Raw genomic sequence first — 22,428 nt, forward strand, 5'->3', positions numbered from 1 at the left:
TTTATATACTGTAGGACAATGAGTTGGTGACGACTATCTTAAGGAAAAGGAATGAGGAAGCTATAGTTGACTCCTCACTCTCAGCAAATACCGTGGCCACTGACACTGACCTGAGAGCAGCATGAGACTATGGAAACCATGCCTTTCTCCAAATCCAGCCCATCATTCCAAGTGCACTTCTCTCTTTGGATTCGTGAGCATAACTGAAGAGAGTGCACGAGGGTTCTAGCGGATATCGACTAATTTTAAGTTTTCGAGCCCAGAAAATTCCTTGTTTTAACTAATCTCCCGTTAAACCGAAGCAAGGCATGGTCAACCACAACAAAGATGGCGGCAGCAACGTCTCCACGGCAACGGCGACGCATTTGTCCGCAAGCGCACCAACCTTTTGTTCCGGCCTGCCATTTTGACGTCACTTCCGGCTCCGGCGGGCGGTGTGCGCGCAGCTCTTCCTGTTGCTGCTGCGGTGGAGATCCCGGTCCTGGTGAGTGGAGTCTGAGTGAGTCTCGCGGAGGGACTCGGAGAGAATGGGGCACCAGCAGCATGGAAAGGGAAGGTGGGAAGAACGCGGCTGTTGTCGCAGTTGTGACTGAGCCTCGGTTTACCCAGCGATACAGGGAATATCTCGAGAAGCAGAAACTCTTGGATAGACAGCACCGTGTGGCAAAGATGCCGGATGGCACCGTGGCGCTACCCGTGCTGGGCGAGGCTCTCCGTGAACAGCACCTGCGGGAGCTGAGGAATTGTGTGGCCCCAGGCAGCACCTGTATAGTAACCCAGCTCCTGGATCCTGTTCCCTCCAAGAAGGCTCAGAGTTGTTCACCTGCCCAAAGGCTGTGTCTTGAAGTGAGTCGCTGGGTAGAGGGCCGGGGAGTGACGTGGTCAGCTGAGTTGGAGGCTGATTTGCCCCGATCTTGGCAACGACATGGTAACCTCTTGTTGCTGAGTGAAGACTGTTTCCAAGCCAAGCAGTGGAAAAATCTGGAACCAGAACTCTGGGAGACTGTTGCGTCGGCCCTTGGCGTCCGTCGTGTGGCCAAACGAGGGCGGGTATCACCAGACGGCACTCGAACACCAGCCGTGACTCTGCTGCTGGGCGACCATGGCTGGGTAGAGCATGTCGATAATGGGATCCGATATAAGTTTGACGTGACCCGGTGCATGTTCTCCTTCGGAAACATCACGGAGAAGCTTCGAGTGGCATCGCTGCCCTGTGCCAGAGAGGTGCTGGTGGATCTCTACGCAGGGATTGGCTATTTTACGTTGCCCTTCCTGGTCCATGCTGGCGCTGCCTTCGTCCACGCCTGTGAGTGGAACCCCCATGCTGTAGTTGCCCTGAGAACTAATCTTGAGATCAATGGAGTGGCAGATCGGTGCCAAATACACTTTGGGGATAACAGAAAACTGAAGCTCTCAAACATTGCAGACAGGGTGAACCTGGGGCTGATTCCCAGCTCTGAAGAAGGCTGGCCCATTGCCTGCCAGGTGCTAAAACAGGATGCTGGGGGCATTTTGCATATCCACCAAAATGTGGAATCTTTCCCAGGGAAGAATCTCCAGCCTCTTGGAAGCAGTGAAATGGAGAAGGAGCATTGGCCTTATCCTCAGCAAATTATCACCAACCAAGGGACAAATGGAGCTACCGGGGATTCTAGGAGAAAAACACTGCCAGCAGCCACCAAACCAGAGTGGCAGAGGTGGGCAGAATCTGCAGAAACTCGTATTGCCACCCTTCTTCGGCAGGTGCACGGGAAACCATGGAAGACACAAATCCTGCACATCCAACCAGTGAAATCCTACGCTCCCCATGTGGACCACATAGTCTTGGATCTGGAATGCCGCCCCTGCCCTCTAGTTGGCTAGAGAAGGTGGATCCTGAGACCCAAGGATCTACATGTGAGTGAACCTTAATACGTAAGTTTAGGCCGGGTTCTCACCCCTCTTTTCTCCTGGCAACCTATTTTAATATTTTGTGGCCCTGAATGCAGGCTCTAGGCCAGTCCGAGTCATTGCATTTGTCTTCTGTTAACACATTGAGAATGAACTGCATATCTGGGAGAAGCAGTATGGCTCATTAAAATGAGGCCGGGGCGTTTCTGACTTCTGACTTCAGTTCTGGGGTGATTCCAATATTCTTTTGGCCTTGAATTTCCTCACTTGCAAAATGAGGATTTCTTTGAGTGGTCTCATATGGCTGTGATCTAATAAGCAGTTGTTTTCTAATAAGCCTTGGTTATTTCAGAGTGAAAGACACAGTGCTGTGGGGCGCCTGGGTGGCGCAGTCGGTTAAGCGTCCGACTTCAGCCAGGTCACGATCTCGCGGTTCGTGAGTTCGAGCCCCGCGTCAGGCTCTGGGCTGATGGCTCAGAGCCTGGAGCCTGTTTCCGATTCTGTGTCTCCCTCTCTCTCTGCCCCTGCCCCGTTCATGCTCTGTCTCGCTCTGTCCCAAAAATAAATAAACGTTGAAAAAAAATTAAAAAAAAAAAAAAGAAAGACACAGTGCTGTTTCCAAAATCACTCCGGCTACAATATGGAAAATCAGCCAGAGTGGGGCCAGGATGGAAGCAGGGAGACCGGTGATGAGATTTCTGTGGTTGTCCAGGCAGGAGATGGTGGTGGCCTGGACTAGGGTGGTGGCAGTGGGAAGTGGATGGATTTGAGATATAAAATTGATGAGACTAAGCAACAGAGTCCAAATCAAAGCAATCAAACGGTGCAGCTTTGTTATTAAGACTGACTTAGGGAAGGAAAAGGATAAGAATTACTGTAGTGTATTAACTTCATTCCCTTGCTTTAGCGTTGCTAAATGAGTGTTGGGGAGGATGTCTTATGTCTCCGGTTTGTTGTTGTAGAAAAGAGGTTAAGAATGACTGCTTTAAATTATAGGGAAACTAGCTTGCCAGCTTTAAGCTTGTACAAAAAGCTAGCTATTTTATTCGAGGGAGAGAGAGAGAAGAGAGAGAGAGAATCCTAAGCAGGTTGCATGCTCAGCACGGACTCCAGCACGGGGCTCGATCTCACAACCCTGGGAGTTGGACAGTCAACCTACTGAGCCACCCAGGTGCTCCTAAGCTAGCCGTTTTTAAAGCTCAAATTAAAATCTTGGATTTTAACAGGCCTCAGATTCCCTTTTCGTGTTCCTTCTCAGGTGGACATCAGGGCCAACGTGAGGAGCTCTAGGGAGTGAGAGATACTCTGCAGGGTTTCTCAAGCGTCACTTTGTTTTGTGACTGTCTGCCAGCACCGTTGTGTGCCCCTGGAATGACTGATCGCAGAGAAGCACTGTTTACCTTTGGAATGACTAATAGTTGAGAATCACTTTTCGGAGCTGTGTTTTCGTGCACTTCGAAGCCATCTGGGCTCGTTTGCCTGATGAAGGACGCACAGGGACGTTGTGCTTTCTCAGGATTATGACTGTGTCTGGCATTCAGCTTGTTGGGCTCGAGCTGGGGCTGCTCGTCCTTCTCGGGACAGCGTCAGTAAGGACAGGATTGGTGCTGTTTATGCTTCCACGCAAATGAAGTGCCTGCTGTCTATATGAGCTGCACATGCATTCGATACAGACCCTGTCTCTGAGGAGTTCACAACCCAGCAGCAGAAATAACACAAAAACTCAGAGCTGGAATACAGTAGGTACCGTCAGAGTGATAGCACCATGTAGAAGTGCAAAGGTGAAGAAGAGTTTTCAGAATGGGGAAGCCTTCAGAGGGGTGGTGTTTGACCCGGCTCTTAAAAACTGGGTAAGATTTTGTTAGTGAGTCAGGCTGGAAACAGATGCTAGCGGAAGAAGATAGTGAGTGCAGAGAGTTGGCTCAGAAGATGTTTGGAGCACCGTCACTAGAGCAGCCCGGAACAGAAGAAGCGGCGAGAGGTGTGTTGAAGATGGAGGCCGTTGTAAGGATGAAAGAGAATAGTGTCCGGTACCCAGTAAGCCCCCAGGAAGTGGTAGCCGTCGTGGGATCCCATCGCAGAAGGGGGCCTGACTGGTCCATTACCATCCCACCGAGTGGCCTGTGTTTGCCCGAATCCTCTCCTCTTCCCCATGTTGGTTTCTGACACGCGTGCCTGCGGCTCTTGTGCCTCCGGCTAAAAATGCCACGCTGGGACTGGAGGCCGCGTGGGGAGGAAGGAAGGCAGGGGAGAAACAGGGAGGAAGGGGGGTCAGGGAGCCACGTGGCTAGGGGCTGAGGAGTTACCTTTCTGACCTAAGCTATGGATGGGCCGCTGACATCAGATACACCTGACTGGTCTCGTTCGACCTGTTATGTACACGTCAGGCCTTGAGTGTTCGGTGGTCAAAGAAGATTGACATGGATTCTGCCTTCATGGAATTGAGGTTCCACTCATACGCTTTCTGGCCTCCCTTCTTTCTCTGTGACCTGAGGCAGTCTCTCAAGATTTAGTGTCCTCGTCTGTACATACGGGTTAACAAGTGTCCGTAGCCCGAAGCATACTTGTTAGGGTTAAGCGAGTTAACGGACCTGAACCGGCAACACCGTGACTGGCACGTAGTGAGTACTTCAGTCTTCGTGTAAGGTGAACTGCCCGGTTCCTACTTTGGGCGTGAGGAATTGTGTACATTTGCTTTAGTTAAAGTAGAAGGTCCTTGTTTGGAAAAGCCATTCACTGATTAATTGGGAACGTACCGTGTACTCTCGCTGTCAGGCACCGTGCTGAGGGCCAGAGACACGGAGGTGAGTAAAGCTGAGTCCTGGGGGGCATGTGACTCTTGATCTCTGGGTTGTAAGTTCAAGCCCCATGTGAGGTGGGGCAAGTACTCAAAATCTTTAAAAAAGTAAATAAATAAAAAATAAAAAAAAGCCGAGTCCTGCCCAAAATGGGAGGGATCACTTCTGGGGACGTGGACACAGAGGAAACAATGTTAATACTGGGCACTAAGTGCTGAGACAGAAACAGACGGGTGTTCACGGGCAGGCACACACAGTGGAGGCAGCCGTCCACGTTCGGGGGTGTGGGTTAGGGGAAGCGGAGAGTGTGGCTGGGAAGGTGGGAGCAGGGACGCTTCACTTGAGACTTAAAGAATGAGCCGGAGGGGCGCCCTGGTAGCTCAGTCAGTTAAGTAGCCAGCTGTCTTGATTTCGGATCAGGTCATGGTCTCCCAGTTTCGTGGGTTCAAACCCCAAGTTGGGTTACTGTGCACTGACCGCACAGAGCCTGCTGGCATTCTCCCTCTCTCTCTGCCCCTCCCCTGCTCCCGCTCTCTCTGTCTCTCTCAAAATAGATAAATAAACTTGAAAAAAAAAAAAAAGAATGAGCTGGAGTTATGTGTGAATGGAAGAAAGTAAGGGTCCCCTAAGCCTTTTCTCCACCTTGAGTGTGTCCGTTTACGTTACAGTCTTCTCCGAGCACTTGCTGGATTGGCCTGGTCAGAAAGAGGCACCTAATGGAACCGAGGAAAAAAGACTGAAATGATCAGGAGGCTCATGGAGGCTTGGTCACCTCAGTCCGGGAACGTTTAAAAGTGCTGAAGCTTCCTCCGTGAGCATCAGTATTAGTTGTCACTTAGGGCACCACTTGATGGAGAGGTTGTGATTAAAAAACAGTGACGATAACTTTATTAAACTCCCTCAACTATGAGTTGCTTTATTCATTAACTTCATGATTTTAATAAGTGATGCGCATCTCTTGACCTAGGGAGTATAATGCATGCATGTTAAATATAAAAACGTAGAAATTTGAAATGATGAGAAACACATAAATAGCATTTTGAGTTCACTTTCTCCCACCCTGGACACGTGTCAATATATGTCATTCTGAACAGCCTCGGGGTGCGGCCACTTCACACTGGGCAAGCCGTGACACTCATCATTTTCTTGGCCTTTGGTAGCATCCTCTCGTGCGCACTGATCATTACTCAGCTGACGCTTCAGGGGATGGTCGGCAGATCTCGGGACTTCTCCGTGACCCTCTCCCGTTTGGCATTCCAACCTCTTAAGTGGGCTCCTGGGACTCCCAGTACCATCTCCACCTCAGGGAGTCGGCTGGGCTCCACCCGGCTTCCCCCTCGTCCTGCCACAGCCGGGGAACTTTCTCCAGGCAATAGGCTGGAGCGATTAAACCATTAAACGGCTCGCCTTGTTTTTATCTCCCATGGATCATTGTCCTTCATTGCGTTGAGGATAGTTGTTTCTTATATTTTGTGTAGCTTTTTTTTTTTTAACTCTTTAGAAGTTTATAATAGTGTATAAATTTACTAGTTTTCACAATCACTGAAGAAACTCACGTTAGCAATAATAAATACAGATCAGTACTTAAGCTGACACAAAACTTCAACATATAAAGTTCATAAGAATTTCTTACCACAGTTGTGTTAGGATCCCTACCTGTGTTATAAACTGAATGTAAAACTATTAACACTAAGTACAGGGGAAATTTTCTGATGAGATTTGAGACTGCCTGCAAGATTACTTGATCAACAATCACGTAATTTCAGAGAGGGCCCAAACTGTCAGAATAGGTATTTGCTTCTGGCTTTTTGAAGGTGAAGGTTGAATCAAAGGCAAGTAGAAAATAACGAATATGAGGCTACAACTGCAGTTTGGAACATACCACACACATGCACACGCACGTATCCACCACACTTATGTACCCTGTCGTCTCCTGGATGGAGTGGCCCATGCAGTGAAGCTCTCTGTACGCTGTTAGGTAGGTATTTATAGATGGACAGACAGACGGTCCTAGTTTCCTTTTTTAGTCATTGAATTTTGCTTTTTTAAATGAAAGCTATACGTATGCATAGTTTCATAACTCAAGCGAAGGTCAACAAAACTTGATGAGTAAAACTGCAGCTGCACAACACCGAACGAAGCAACTGGCTCTATCCTACACGGCTCCTTTTCTCTTGTTTTTGTGTCTTCTGTCAACAGTTTCAGCTGGGCCCATGTGCCAAAGGGGATGCAGGATCTAAGCAACATGTACCAGCAGGAGCCATGAGAGTACGTATGGAACTGAGCCCTGAGAGTGCTGGGTGAGAAGCAGTTTGCGTTCATGTAGGACTCCACTCCCCCATCATTATAGTCTGAGGAGACCTAGGCCATGGGAACATCTCAAGGAACACCCTACTAACCTACTATACTTACGGCGTCATACTCATTAGGCCAGAGAAACAATGAGCTAGTATATTGTACTCCGAATAATCACTAATACCATCCAGCAACCTGTTCCATCAGTGAGATTTTTAGGGCTACTGGTCTGCTGGAATGCCAAGATTGCTCCTTCACGGTAAAGAACAGATTTTTCCATCTCACCCACTCATCAGTGTTCCTCCGTCAAGGAAGCACGCCAACCTCTGTATGCCTCTTTGTGGGAATTCGGGACTTGGGAATACTGCTCTGACTCCTATCCTGGGTGATATAGAAGGCTGCCAGTTTTCAGTGGGATCCACAGCACATAAAGTCTCTGTAGCAGGTACAGGTTGCGGTGTAATTAGCTTTGTTTCATGGACCATTCAATCCAGGAGATTCTATGGTACAAGAGTATCTGTGATAAGCAAAGCAGCCATGGAAGTTTAGGACAAGCTCCAATGGGAAAATCACAAGGTAGTCTCAAGTGGATGTCTGTAGCAAGGCCAGATGGTATGCAGCAGAGAGCCAGGCGTCATCCAAAAATGGCTCCTGGCATGCTAATGGGCGTTGGTAGAATCTGAGCATCTTCTGGGACTTCGGGTAACCATGTAGCCAGAGTTGCCCATCATGAGCTGAGTTTTGTCAGACCCTTCAAGTCAAACCATCATAAGGTGGAAGTGGTACATCTGGGATGGATGGTGAGAGCCAGAGGAAACGAATAGGTGCACAGGTACGTGGCCCAGACTCCTGTGTCATGTTTATAATTCTTGCATCAATGCCCTTCCCTTGGCCCACAGTCATGGCCACTTGAGAAGCTCTTCTGTCTTGCTGATAAAGGATGCAAATGCAGAGCTAAGTTCATTGATGGGTTTTCTTGGAATACGGGTTCAAAACCAAAATAAACTGCTGCTACCCTACAGCCCTACTCAGGAGTGGTCTTAAAAGACAGCAGGGAAGGGTATCTTCCCACAGGGCAGAACTGGGGGCAATATTCCTGGTCATCCACCTCGTATGGGAAGAGAAGTTGCCTGAAGTAAGAATATACCTTCATGGCAAGTGGCAGATAGGTTAGCAAATTGATCAGGGGCCTGGAGTGGGAAAGATTAGTTCAGGGACAATGAAGCCTGGAGAAGAGGTGGTGGGGAATCTATGGGATTGGATACATGAGTAAAGAGCTTTGTGTTGTGTAAGTGCCTACCGGAGACATGCACATCAAAGAGGAACTCAACAAGTAAACGAAAGACTTGGCTGGTTAATTTTAGCAGCGGTCGTCATGAGCTACCCCAGTAGCATAAAGAGCTTATGAATAACATGTTGCAGGGATGCAGGTTAGCAAGTTGCCAACAGCATGGCTTCTACTCACCAAAGAGCCTAGTATTCAGCGCTGAGCCCTTGGTTCAACACCATCCCTCAAGAAAACCAAGCAGCTAATTGGTAGTAAATGGGTTACATTGGGCTTCTGTCATGGAAGGGCAGTGATTCACCTTGACTAGAATCTTCCTATGTGCATCCAGGAGTTTACCTTTCCTGCTGCCCACAAGATGTTGGCCAGTGCTGCTATCCAAAGGTTTACAGTGTTCGATCCATCAATATGTCTCCTGCATAATATTGCCTCTGAACAGCAAAGGAAGTGTTTGAGTGGGCACATGACCAGGTGATTCACTGATCCTATCACATACTATACAACCAAGAAAATGCTGGCCTGGTGGAGTGGTGGAAAAACCTTTTGAAACCAAATCAAAGCTTGAAGATAATGCCCTATGAATGGGATCCCATTCGCCAGGATGCAGTATACACTCTAAATCCATACCTATTTCATAATGAGTGCCATGTCCCATTTAGATAGAAAATCCACAGCTAGGAATTAAAGCGTAGAAATAGAATTTCCACTGTGGCGGGCTAAACAGTGTCCCCCAAATATGTCCATGTCCTGATACCCAGAACCAGTAAATATATTATCTTAACATGATAAAAGGGACTTTACAGGTGTGATTAAGTTAATCTCAAGATGAGGAAAGTATCCTGGTTTATCCACGTTGGCCTGATATAATCTCAGGGGCTCTTATAAGAGGGCCTTATACAATACAAGTAGGACGTAGGACGTGTGATGACAAAAGCAGGACAGAGTAACATAAGGAAGAGGCCACGAGCCAAGGAATGTTGGAGGCCTCTGGAAACTGAAAAAGGCAGGGAAATGGATTCTCCCCCAGAATGCTTCAGGAGGAACAGAGCGGTTGATACCTTGATTCTAGACTTCTGACCTCCATAACTATGAGAGAAGAAATTTATGTTGCTGTAAATCACTAAGTTTGTGGTAATTTGTTATAGCAGCAATAGGAAGTTAATACACCCACTTACTGTCCCCACTGCCCCCCGTCTCCCCCCCGGGAGTTCATGCCTCCCGTCTCCACAACTTTGTGAGACTAGAGGGCTGATCCCCAATTGGGAAGCTCTTTCATCAGGAGATACAATAACAGACCCTTTACACTTTAACCTACTGAGATTTCCCAGGCATGTCAGGCTCCTTGTGCTAAGAGACCAGCAGGCAAGCAAGGAAGAGTCACCACTCCGGTTGGGGATAAGTGAATCTGATCATCAGGAGGAAGGAGGGTTATTGTCACACAGTGAGGGCAGGAAAGAGTATATTTCACGCTTACTCCACCCACTAGGGGGTCTCTTGATACTTCCCTACCCAGTATCAAGAGTAAAATGGGTGGCTTCCAAAATGACACAGTAAGGACCTCTGAAAACTGGCTTCTCCATAAAATTAATGAGAAGACTGGCGCAAATTGTCCAAATCAACTTTTCTTTTTAGAACTTTAGAAACTAAAAGCTTACAGCAATCTGAAGATCACTTATTTTTAAAACTGAGAAATTTTGATTAAAAAGGGAAGCTCTGGCATTCTAAAGTGTCCAATTCCCACTCCCTCCCTCCACCCCCCCCACCCCACCCCCACTAATACAAGTTAAATTGTTCTTAACTGTAGGGAGGATGCTTCCAGTGTGATTCCCCGTGAAGTGATATGCAGCCTTTGTTAGACACATTATATTGCCGGGTTTTTATCCTTTCCCACTGCACTGTAGTATCAGTTTTATCATAACTCAGGTGACTGTACATGTGGGGATTGTTACTAGACTTTTTTGTTCCATGTTCAGTTACTCTATCCAAGCACCAATACTATCTTGTTTAAGTTGCTATAGCTTTACAATAGGTCCTGATATCTGATCTAGAAGTCCTTCAACTTTGTTCTTTAAGACTGCCATAGTTATTCTTTTTTTTTTTTTTAATTTTTTTAATGTTTATTTTCGAAAGGGAGAGAGAGAGAGAGAGACAGCTCAAACAGAGGAGGGGCAGAGAGAGAGGGAGACACAGAATCCGAAGCAGGCTCCAGGCTCTGAGCTGTCAACACAGAGCCCAATGCGGGGCTCGAACCCATGAACTGTGTGAGATCGTGACCTGAGCCGAAGTCGGACGCTTAACCGACTGAGCCACCCAGGCGCCCCAAGATTTTGCCGTAGTTATTCTTGACCTTTTGCATCTTCTTAGGAATTTTAAATCAGCTTGTCAATTTTTGGGAGAAAGAACCTGTTGAGATTTTTCACTGGGATTACATTGAACTACAGGGTAAAATTGCCATCTTTGTAATGTTGAATCTTCCAGTTTTAAGCTTTTATTCTACTCAGTGAGGTGGAGCTCTGTGAAATGAGAAGTGATTATTGATTATTAGAAACCCGAACTGTAGAAACCTGTCTAGGATAAAGGGTCCTATCCTTCCCGTCTGTCAGTGGGGTACTACATCCGTCTTCTTTGGGCTTCCTGCCTTGGCAAATGTTTTTAACTTAGTATTCCTTGTACTCTGCCTTTCAGCAGTATCTCGGCCCTCATTATTCTGGACCATCACTTAACATACTTAACATATTTGAACGTATTATCTAGCAATCCAAACTCCTGAGCCATACACGGAACCATTGCAAAGTGTTGTGTGTGGTATCATAAGGGTTCCAGTGAGTAGATCTTGTTCAACATACTAATTATTATTACATACTGTATATCATACGGAGTACTTAAAATATATTAATTTGTATCACTGGCATGAAAAATTGCTTGCAGAGGAGCAGATCATAAGTCTCTGCAATCAGAAAAATATGAGCGAGAAACCTGGCTCTGCCACTGTTCTTGTCTGTGTCTTTCAGTAGGTTTGTTAAGATCCAACTGGATAACGCATGCTATGTATTTCGTATCTTATTTGGCAATATTAACCACTTTTTTTCTTTTTCCCAGGTGAGGATACTGATGATTAGAGAGTTTAAGTTCTCTGTCTAGAGTGAGAGGCAGAAGCGGGCAAACTTCCTGCCAAATGCATAGAAAGTGCTCGGCAAATGTCTGTCACAGGAATGAACGAACTGAAGGAGTCAGTATATACTCAACATTGATTGCAAATGCCACCATATTCTCTGTTGTTTCCTTTGTTAACTAAACAACAGACTTTTCCTATTCACGTGGCATTTACAAAACCGGAAAACTCAAATAGTAGCTGCATGTTGATGGGCATATCTGAAATTTACTTTAATGAAATGAGAAAAACTGTAATTTGGGATCAGAAGCCTTTTTTTTTTTTTTTAAGTAATTCCAAAGGTCTGAGAAAAAGTTATGGGGCGTATCTATCCCTTTTTGGGCTATCAGTTCTTACCCTTCCCCCCAGCATCCCCATCATCCGTTTGAAGTAAATACATAATACATTGGTGGGTAGAGGTGGGGTGGGTGGTTCTAAGTGCTGGCTTCTTTCTGCTTTCTCCCGCTAAGGAAGCTCTTGGCACTGGCTGGTACAGCTGGGGTAAGACACAGGGTCCCATAAGCTCGGCTAATTGCATCTCACTCTTGGAACTTGAAATCGTGAAGAATAATGAAAATAACCCTCTAATAATCTCCCTTTTTGCTTAAGATAGCCCAGAATCAGTTCCTGTTGCTTAGAACAGAGACCTGGCAAGTGCAAAGGTCAACAGAAAAGTCAAACAAGTTTTTACACGTTCTGTTCCCAAAGGCTTTTTAGAACTAAAGGGCATTCAACCATGAAAGCCAAATGAAGTTATTTTTAAGCTGGTAATATTTTAAACAGGCAACTTACGTATATAGAGTGTGTCTGTGTGAATGCACACACACCCTCCACACTGCTCTGAGTGGATTCAATATAAACATATACCTGAATTGTGCAACATTCAAGTCAATGTAGAAACCAAGCAAAGATTAAATTCAGTGAATTGCAGCTATTTCTTTGAAAGCTTATTTAATTTTTTTTTTTCACAGTGGGTGCTATGGAGGGATTATGCTTATTAGGAATTTAGCTTCTGTTTGGATGACGACTAACACAGACATTTCCTGATACAAAGCTGAGAAAACCTCTTGCAAAGCTAAGCAAACATAACCAGTGAGTTCCTTCTGTAAAAACAAAAAACAAAAGAACTATTCCTCTGAGATTTTTGTCCTTGTTCCTCTGTTTCCATCATAGCATCTATTAAGTGGTTTGGTAGTCATTAGCTTTTTGGTAGTACAGGATATTTTGGGGTAGCACCGGAGGGTATCCCTTCATCTTTACTTGAAGGTGATTATTTCTCCTAACTTGACTGGACCCCTAAGATGTAAGCAGGCACCTGGAGCTCAGGCATGATGAAACTGAGCTTAGAATATAGACTTGAGAGATGGCAAATGTAAAACAGAAAAGTGCACCACTGACGTAGGGATTTTTCTTTTGAAAGCTTATCTTTTATTTTTAAAATTCCTAAGCTTTCTTTAAAACAAAAAAAGTTTATTTTGAGAGAGAGAGAGCAAGGATAACTGAGCATAGGAGGGAGGGAGGGAGGGAGAGAGAGAGAGAGAGAGAGAGAGAGAGAGAGAGTGAGAGAATGAGAATCCCAAGCAGGCTCTGTGCTGTCAGTGCAGAACCTGATGCAGGACTCCATCCCACCAACCATGAGATCATGAACTGAGTTGAAATCGAGAGTCTGACACCCAACCGATGGAGCCACCCAGGCGCCACCTCCCCCTCCCCCCCCCCCCCAAATTCCTAAGTTTTCTAAAAACTACCTCAGTAATTTACATTTAATTTTAAGGTAGTATTTTAAAGTACTTTGCCAGAATCTTTTTAAACCTTCGTTTTATAGATGGGGAAAGTGAGATCTAGAGCTTAAAGGGATGTGCTTGAAGTCACGTAAGATGAGAACGACTGTGCCATCGCTCCCGAGAGTGGGATTTACTTTGAATTAGAAATTCTTAAACTAATAAAATTTGTGCATTAAATTAAGATTAGAAACCATTAAAGCGTTAATAAGTAAGGGCTGAAGCATTTTTATAAGATTTTTATTTACTATTTATTCCATTTAACTTTTTAAATAAAAATTGGAGAGCCCATACATTATTTAATTCTCCATTTTGCATGCTCATAATGTAATTAGTACTTGCCTGCTTTCTCTACCACACTCCTGTTTTAGGTTAGTCCTTGTGGACCCTTTCCTCCACAACAGCTTCTCTCTTTTTGCTTTAAATGGCAATCAGGGCAGACTAACAGGTGAGTTGAGAAGCTAATTTACGTCTCTGAGGTTTTCTATATAAACCTTAATAATCCTCTCATCTTACCAAGTTTGCTTTCCTTTGGGAATTTTGTCAGCGCCACAAGTTTATTCCCCAGGTGTGCAATTTAGGAAAATTAACCTGGCAGAGGTAAACAGACGGATTTATAGGAAAAGTGGTGATCATAATAACATAATGAGGATATTGCAGTGAATCAGGCAAGCTCCAGTAGGATCTTGGGTTCGGAGTGTGGCAGTGACAAGAGAAAGGGGAATACAAAGGAGTCAGGTGGATACAATGTGGTTGCAGATTGGCTGTGGGTGTGAAGAGGAAGGAATCAAAGATGCCTGAAGTTCTAAGCTTCCTGGGTTCTAATCCTTGGTTTGACTCCTACTAGCTATGGCCATTCTAGCTTACTACTTACATACATACTTTGTGATTTGGATAACTTATCTAAGCCCCAGTTTCCTCCTCTCCAAAGCAGAGATAATCCTACCTACCCCAAAAAGGCTGATGCAAAGATTTAAGTAAAATGTAAAACCCTCCCCGTGGTGCCCAGTACACAGCACTAGATAGATGGCAGTCATTATTTGTGGGGGATAACAACAGGTTAAAAACATGAGACTGGAGTAAGGAGTTTGGGTAGGAATCAATCTTCCTACCACACCTAACTCCACCCAGAGAAAGGGGTGTTGGAGTTTTATACTCCTTTCCTCTGGAGGGTTTTTAATAGAGGATAGTCACCCACGCAGAGCTCTGATACAGACGGATAGCAGAGCACAGTTTGGGCTAGGATCCTAAATGAGCCAGGTTTTTTAAATTTTGGTTTTGTTTTTGATCCCCCTTAATTTAAGATGGCTGAGTTAGTAAAGCAGACTCTGGCCCAATTTACACTCTCATTTGCTGGTGAAGGAACAGAAAAATAAGAATGACCACATTCCATTAATTACATGGATAGGCAAGAAAGTGTAGGGAGGGAAAAAGACCTTCCTTCGTGGTCCCACGTCCTGTGACTTGGGACCTGGAAATTAAACTGACAAAAGAGAGAGCAACAAGAGAGAAGCAGTTTATTAACCCGTGAGTGCACATACCCATGCGAGAAACTAAGTGGTGAATGACTCAAAGCGTGCCTACAATTCGGGGTTTAATGTATTAACAAAGAATAATCTTGTAGAGAAGTGACAAAAGAAAAGGGGATTAGGCTTTCAGGGACAGCAGACTGCTAAGGTAAAAACGTAATGGAGGAAACGAATGGAAGATAAGGGTTCATTTAGTTAAGGTTTGCGGGTCACTGAAAGTCTGAGTTGCCCTCTTCTTGGTAAGGGAGACGGAGGCACCTTTACAGATAGAAATTTATGTCCTGCCTTTTAGGCGAACGGGGGCAGTGAGGAGGGCGGGCAGGGATCTTAAAAAAAAATGAAGCTTCTGCTGTTTCTCTGCTATCTTCAGCTCAAAATTATCTGTGTGTCAAAGTGGCATGTTTTGGGGTGGCACATTCTGATCCCCTACAAAAACCTAAGTGCGGCTTCTTCCCTGAGGAGGAAAGAAGGGACTGCCCGAGCGTGCGGACCTCAAAGGCCAGAAACACAGACAGAGCCCTGGGTTCTCGCCCTTAAATCACAAGTGGCCCATGACATTCGCAAAGTGCGGCCGATGGGTGTCCTCAGTTCTGTCCAGTCGGGTAGAAGACACGGAAGGTGATGCGCAAGAGAGGAGAGGGATGCTTTCCTTGGCAGGGCCTACCACCCCCAGCTCATTGCCACGTCGCACGGCCGCAGCACAGAGCGCGCTCAGCGACGCTCCAGCAGGACCCCGGGCGGCCTTGCAGAGATTTTCCCTGGAAAATGCCATCCTCAGACCGGCCTCCGGGCGGGGTGGGGTAGGTCCGGCGGGCGGCGCCCTCTGCTCTCCTCCTCCCAAACAGCTCTGAACCACGTTTATGGGACGTTTAATGGGTTAGAACGAAGCGGCTAATAATTCCGCCCACGGAAGCAGGGAGTCCCTCGCAGAACCGACGCTGCCACCGCCTCCCGTGAGGAAGCCACTCAGGCAGGAGGGCGCGGCTGCCGGAGAGCGCCTGCGCCACCCGGTGGCGCCAAAGCCGCGAAGGTGGGCGGAAACCATGGCAACGCGGCGAGACGTTCGCTACGCCGCGCGTGATGACGGTCTGGGGAGCGCCCCTAACGCCGGATTATGACGCAGCCGGCGGCGCGGGCCCTGCGGTCTCGCGTGACCGCGGACGCAGCCTCCTGGCCTCCAAACAGCAGCAACGGCAGAGGCAGGCGGGCGAGGTCAAGATGGTGGCTCCGCGGGCGGGGGAGGCGTTGGAGGGAGGAGGAGCCAGACCTTAGCCGGCCGGAAACACAGACACCCAGAGGCCTCCCGGGAGCCTCCGCCGCCTGCTCCAGCTCGAGAGACGCGAGCGGGCGGCGGGGCAGGCGGTGAGACAGACCGGAGAGGAGGGAGGGCGGGGGCGGAGTCGCCCGCCTTAGCCCCCGCCCCTGGCCGTGGTCCCGGGCCCTGCCCCGCGCGGCCCTGCCCGGCTCGCCCAGCCCCGGTGTGGCAGCGGCTCATGGCGGCGGTGGGGCCCCCGCAGCAGCAGGTGCGGATGGCCCATCAGCAGGTCTGGGCGGCGCTCGAGGTGGCGCTCCGGGTGCCCTGCCTCTACATCATCGACGCCATCTTCAACTCCTACTACGATTCCAGCCAAAGCCGGTTCTGCATCGGGCTCCAGATCTTCCTCCGGCTTCTTGGTAAGCGGAACCGGGTAGCTTGCGTCCCAGGACGGCTGTGCGGGCCGAGACGTGCTGCAGGGCGCGGGCACCCGCGCGCAGTCAGTGGGTAGTGTGTGTATGTGTGTTTGAGAACCAGTTTCTTTCCCAACAGAGGCATCTTTGCAGGCTGGGAGAGGGGAGGAGATGACACTTGTGTCAGAGTTGACAGCGGAGCAGCCCTCGTCAAGAGTCAGCCCTCCGTTCATTTTTGCACCCGAGGGTGGGGAGAAAGCATGGATGTGTGAGCATGCGGCTCTTTGCCTGCTGTTTCTCTTGGGGAATGAGTACTGGCTTGCCGCGTCTCCTGCGACAGCCTTGGAAAAACAGCAACTCTGCCCCATCTCGCCGTGTGTGACCTTGGGCTTGTAGTGCCAAGGCCCGGGCCTCAGTTTCCCCCTCTCCAAAATACAGAGCACTCGTATGCTGTCACTTCTGTATCCCCGGGCCCACATGATCATGAAGTGTCTGCGGGAAATGACACCCAAACGAAGGAGACAGGGTTTCGAATGTCAAACCTTGAAACGATTACCAAAAATGCTCATGAAGACAGCGATACTTGTAACGAGTCTTAGCATTTTCCATGAATAGAGAAGGTATTGAAAATCGTTATAAAAATGGCTAGAAAGTGAGGAGACTTTTCCGAGACTCCTGAAAATCACTGCCTTTGTTGTAAATGAATGGAGTGTTAACAATATCCTGTTTCATCCCCCGTCTTTACTTGCATTACCAGTGTGAGAAGCATTTATGCATAACATTTTTTTTTTAAAGCAGCTGAAACTTGGCAAATTTTGTTGATGAGGTAATTCTTGTGATCAGTTTTCAGTAGGCTTGTGATTTTGAAGTGTTGCTGATGAAGGGTTGATGATGAGGTCCTTATTACCGAGACTTTCTGAATTAGGAACCATCTGTTGCTTGTTTATTCCTCCAAAAGGGGGGGGAAAAAGTGTTGAGTTTTATTATTGGCAATAACATTTTACATTTGTTTGGTACTTTATTTTTGTAAAGCATTTTCACTGTTTTTATCTAACCTAAACTTTACACATCCCTCAGAGGTGGATGGTGCTAATCGCATTTTTTAAATGAGGTAACTGAGGTCCATAGAGACTAAGTGTTTTTGATTTTGATACTAAGTGGTTGCCAGAGCTTGGGCTGAAAAATCTTCTGACATCCAGGGTGGTTCACTTTTCTCCTCTATACAGCTGCTATCCAGATACAGAATGGTATAGTAGTGATCATATGTTAGATCTAAAACTAACAGATGGGACAGTGATGCTCTTTAGCACAAGACTTCTCAGTAACCCACCAGCTACTTGATCCCAGTCATTGCTACTTACCATTACAAAAGTGTAATGCCCTCATTATATGTGGCAAGAAGGGAGCTGTGTGATTTCACAGTGCATATAATATGGAATCATCATGTTCTACACCTGAAACTAATGTGTTATATGTCAGTTATACCCCAGCTTCAAAAAGAGCATTAAGTGGTTTTAATGGTTTATGCTCAACATATTTTGCTTCATTTTGGTACTGGTAGATAAGTGATTTCAGTTAAAGTGAAATTCGTAAGGGGGGGGGGCCTGTTGGGATGGCATTTTATTTCTGCCAGTTAGAAGCCATTCATCAAGATCATAGATTAATAGGCTCTTACTTAACTCAGTATAGTTACTTAGGGGTTCCAGCTGAGCCTGATCAACTACCAGCCCTCTTTCCCTGCCATACCCACCCACATTAGTTAGGGATATGCATGCGGGCAAGATCTGTGCCGTTTTTTGGCATCAAGAGACTGAGAAGTGAGAAGAATTACCATTTTTGTTCCTCAACCCCATAGGATGAGAGAGAGCTTGCTAGAGAGAGAACAGAAGCTAACAGACTTCTAAGGAGCTTTATCAATTTTGGGATAACCCAAGTGCTGCTTTGGAAACTCACCACATATAACTACAGGGATGACTTTCGTCACTTCTGTTTTAAGAGGAGGTCATGGTGGAGCAAAAAAAAAAAAAAAAAAAAAAAAAAGGCCACAAGAACCAAAAAACAAAACAGCTGTGTTTGAGGGGATTCATGTATTCTTTGGCAAATGTGTAGCCACTGCCTTGAATGTTCTTTTGACCTGCAACTTCGTGTCCTTTTGAGAAGCCTTTGAGACCAGGGGCTTAAAGGCAGTGCTCTTGAGAGTTGAGCTTTAGGCTAAGGAGCTTTAAGGAAAAGGGAGTATTTTCCTTAATTAAATCATGTGTAGTTTAAGAACCCTGAACAGTAATTTTGGTATTTTCTTTGTAACCCATGCGTATTCTTATGGTAAATCATGGAAGCTGTATTTGGCAAGTTAAAGAATGTGACCTCAGGCAAGTGATTTAACTGCGCTGTGCCTCCCTTTGCTTAACATTTTTAAAGATGGGCAGTGATGGTCTGTCTCAGGATGTTAAGGATGGTAAGTGAGTTAGGATGTAAGCTCTTAGAACAGTACCTGGACCTAGGAAAGGCTGTCTAAGTGTTAGCTATTAATAAGCTTGATAGCTTTAAAAAAAAAATAATGCTTCGGTTAAGACCATACTGTTAGACATTTTGGTCTTTTGAAGGCCTCAGTGAAATTTTGGTGCTTTGTACCCACAATTTTTTGTTCACACTTTGTAAGAAATACAACCTATTTTCCACATCTATCACCTGGACTGCTACTTACGTTATACCAGTGTAATTTGCTAATTTTTCATACTTGTGAGAATGATAAAATTCTTTTTTTAAAAAATGTTTGTTTATTTATTTTTTAGAGAGAGAGAATCCTCAAGCAGGCTCAGCACTGTCAGCGCAGAGCCCAACATGGGGCTCCGTCTCACAAACTGTGAGATCATGACCTGAGCTGAAATCAAAAGTCGGACGCTTAACCGACTGAACCACTCAGGCACCCCAGAATGATAAAATTCTTAAAAACTGGTTTTGTTGCTAAAGATTTACCCTGAATGAAAACAAATGTCTTCAATTTTTGAGGCCCATTCAATGAGGCAGCTTACGTTGTTACTGAAAGTGACAGATTTGTGTCTAAAAGCTACCAGAGGATAGTTGAAATTAATTGTTCGATCTAGTTTTGTTTTTTTTTTTTTTAATAATCGTTGACCTCTCAATACTACTGTCTGTAAATCTCAAAACTTGTCAAATCTCATCTTTTTCTTTAAAATGGAATTGTAAACATGGAAATCTATTCTCTGGAAAGCATTACCAATTTTATATCTGGTCTGAAAAATTTACTCCTCTCCTACAAAAATGTACCACCACTGCACTTGCATTTGGTATCCAACTAATACAAGAATTTCAGCAGATTAGAATATAAAGCATCTCATTTTGGAGATCCAAAAAATACGAATCACAGCATATGGAGTATTTAAGAATATTAAGCTATTCTTAGGAGGTGTTAAATGCTAAATGAAATGCAACCCAGTGCGGCATAATGCTGAATTAGCAAATCTAAATCCAAGGCAGAAAAGGCAAGCAGACGAGTTTGATAGTATTACTCATGTAATGATAATTCATTGAAGTAGAAAGGCCTTTCTAAACACAAGGAAACCCAGAAGTTACAAGGAAAAAATTGATAAATTTGAGCGCATAAAAATGGAAGACTTTTTTTGTGACAAAACTCTTTTTTAAAAAATTCTTAAAAATGGCAAACTGAGGGGAAAGTATTCACACTGCATAAGATTGAATAAAAGTTTTACTTTTAAGAAAAGACTTACTTAAAGAAAAGCTTAAACTCCCAGAGAAGAATGGGCCCAAGATAAAGTAGTTTCCAATAAATGAAATGCAGATGGTCAGTAAGCAAAAACAAAAAACAAAAACTCAGCCTCATTTACAGTTAAGGAAATGCAGGCAACAAGATTTCAGTTACCAGACTGGTGAAGAGTTCAGCATTCAAATAAAAGTTATACTATATACAAAGTTCAAATAAAGTTATACAGTTTTGGTATGCTGTCACTTCTGTGTAAAGCCATTTGGTTCTGTCTCTTGAAATCCGTCATCCATCTTTTGACTCAACAATTCCAATTCTAAGAATTTGACCTAATGATATAATTGTACTTGTGCAAGACTATGGGAAAGGATTTTCATGGCAGCATTGTTGGTAGTAACAAATTGTTGGTCTAAATATCTATTAGATATCTAACTTAGGTAATCTAAGTATCTAAAAGGAATCTGTTCTTTATATTAGGTTTAGACATGAAATGGAGTTTTTGAAAAGAATGAGATAGGTATTTTTGGTGGTATAGAAAGAACTCAGAAAACCTTTGAAGTGAAAAAACAGTGAAGCAATAGTACTTTTGACACCATAGGGATAGACTGGGGATTTTCAACAGCAACCCTATTGATGTTTTGGACTGGATAATTCTTGGGGGGGGGGGGGGGGACATTGGGGAGGGTTGCTGTTCTGTGAATTATAGGATTTTCAGCAGCATCCTTGTCCTGTTCCCATTACATACCCATTAGCATCCCTCTTCCTCCTTTTGTGACTGCTAAAAATGTCTCTAGACATTTAGATATTACCAAATGCTGGGTGTGGGGAAGTGGGGTTGGGGCAAAATCTGATCCTAGCTGAGAATCACTGAGATAGATAAATAGACCAATAGCACAGAATAGAAACCCCAGAAACAGAGCATCCATGTATATAGAGAAACTTGATGTGTTTCAGAGGTAGAATTGAAGTACGTACATTGAGGTAAATACAGACTATTCAGGTAGTGGTCATTTAGTTACATGGAAAAAATTACACTGGGTCCATACCTCACATCAATATATAAATAGTTTTAGGTGGATTAATACCTAAATGTGAAAAGCAAAACTTTAAAAATATGTAGAAGAAAATATAGGAGAATATAGAGTTTTTTTAACCTTCGAGTAAGGGAGAAATGCTTTAAAAATGTATGAAAGTAAATGTATAAATAAAGATTGGTAAATCCAACAATATTAAAATTAAAAACCTCTGTCAATCAAAAGGCAGCAGCAGAAATGTGAAAAGATCAGCCACATACCTGCAGAAGATATTTGCATTACAGATAACTGATAAAGAATTTGTAGCCAGAATATTTTTAAATGTCTACAATTCAAGAAGGAAAAACCGCTCCATAGATAAATGGTCAAAAGATAAATTGGCAATTCACAGAGAAAGAAACATGGTCAATAAATCGGAAGATGCCCTCTTTGATAAGTAATCAGAAATGCAATTTTTAAAAAAGATAATAAAAACTCCACTATTACAATGACATCCTCTTTGGATGAGAAGCAAAAAGAATGAGTTCGTGAATGTGTGTTTGCTTATGCAAGACTTTGTTTACTCTTCATTTTATACCCATACCTTTTGACTTTAAAAAAATTATACTCACATTTCTTTTTTTTTTTTTTTTTTCAACGTTTATTTATTTTTGGGACAGAGAGAGACAGAGCATGAACGGGGGAGGGGTAGAGAGAGAGGGAGACACAGAATCGGAAACAGGCTCCGGGCTCTGAGCCACCAGCCCAGAGCCCGACGCGGGGCTCGAACTCACGGACCGCGAGATCGTGACCTGGCTGAAGTCGGACGCTTAACCGACTGCGCCACCCAGGCGCCCCTCACATTTCTTTTTAATAAAAACGTTAAAAATCTTAGTTTAGAAGCAAAAATTTAGTTTTCTTATTAATAAAAGACTTAGAATGCCCTTTTAAACCCCAAATGAGAATTCTGTAGAAATACTTTATGCTCTCGTTTATTTATCAAGTACACCTACAGATTAACATTTCAAGATATTTTATTTACTTGGTCTACATTTTATTGCTCGGGACTCTCTTTGGATTACGGTAATCATAACATTTCTGTGTTGTTCATTCTTTACTTTGTTAGGCATTTAAATGTTTTTCCATAGTTTTCTTTAGATTGTGTTTAAAAGGTATTTAAAGATATCTGGAGAGTTATAAATGTTATGTCTTATTTCCTTCCAGTTTTTAGTCCTCAGTTTCTAGACAGGGTTGAAGGTATGAATGGACTTTACAC

The 22,428-nt window shown here is 44.7% G+C and overlaps 3 protein-coding genes across 10 annotated transcripts in view; 2 read left to right on the plus strand and 1 right to left on the minus strand.

Annotated features, from left to right (window-relative positions):
* Positions 1-22,428, plus strand: part of TRMT12 (tRNA methyltransferase 12 homolog) — a 26,490-nt gene continuing 4,062 nt past the window's right edge. Inside the window, exons 1-3 of one of the 8 annotated variants that reach the window (XM_043601727.1) lie at positions 1-1,306; positions 1,744-1,896; positions 5,357-5,598. In XM_043601727.1, the coding sequence (XP_043457662.1) occupies positions 328-1,306; positions 1,744-1,896; positions 5,357-5,433 (1,209 nt within the window). In that variant the 5' untranslated portion in view covers positions 1-327 and the 3' untranslated portion in view covers positions 5,434-5,598. Of the gene's footprint in view, positions 1,915-3,148; positions 4,789-5,356; positions 5,599-11,367; positions 12,350-12,390; positions 12,559-22,428 lie in introns of those variants that run through there. The other 7 variants (XR_006300578.1, XR_006300577.1, XM_043601726.1 and 4 more) reach the window with 7 other exon arrangements.
* The window catches only part of RNF139 (ring finger protein 139), a 12,808-nt gene continuing 6,118 nt past the window's right edge, over positions 15,739-22,428 (plus strand). The window contains exon 1 of the mRNA XM_043601721.1: positions 15,739-16,403. Coding sequence (XP_043457656.1) covers positions 16,223-16,403 — 181 coding nt within the window. The 5' untranslated portion in view covers positions 15,739-16,222. The remainder of the gene's footprint in view (positions 16,404-22,428) is intronic.
* The window catches only part of TATDN1 (TatD DNase domain containing 1), a 56,516-nt gene continuing 51,206 nt past the window's right edge, over positions 17,119-22,428 (minus strand). The window contains exon 12 of the mRNA XM_043601729.1: positions 17,119-17,346. Within this exon, the coding sequence (XP_043457664.1) occupies positions 17,319-17,346 (28 nt within the window). The 3' untranslated portion in view covers positions 17,119-17,318. The remainder of the gene's footprint in view (positions 17,347-22,428) is intronic.

Source organism: Prionailurus bengalensis, chromosome F2, assembly GCF_016509475.1.
Source record: "Prionailurus bengalensis isolate Pbe53 chromosome F2, Fcat_Pben_1.1_paternal_pri, whole genome shotgun sequence".
Lineage (NCBI taxonomy): Eukaryota > Metazoa > Chordata > Mammalia > Carnivora > Felidae > Prionailurus > Prionailurus bengalensis.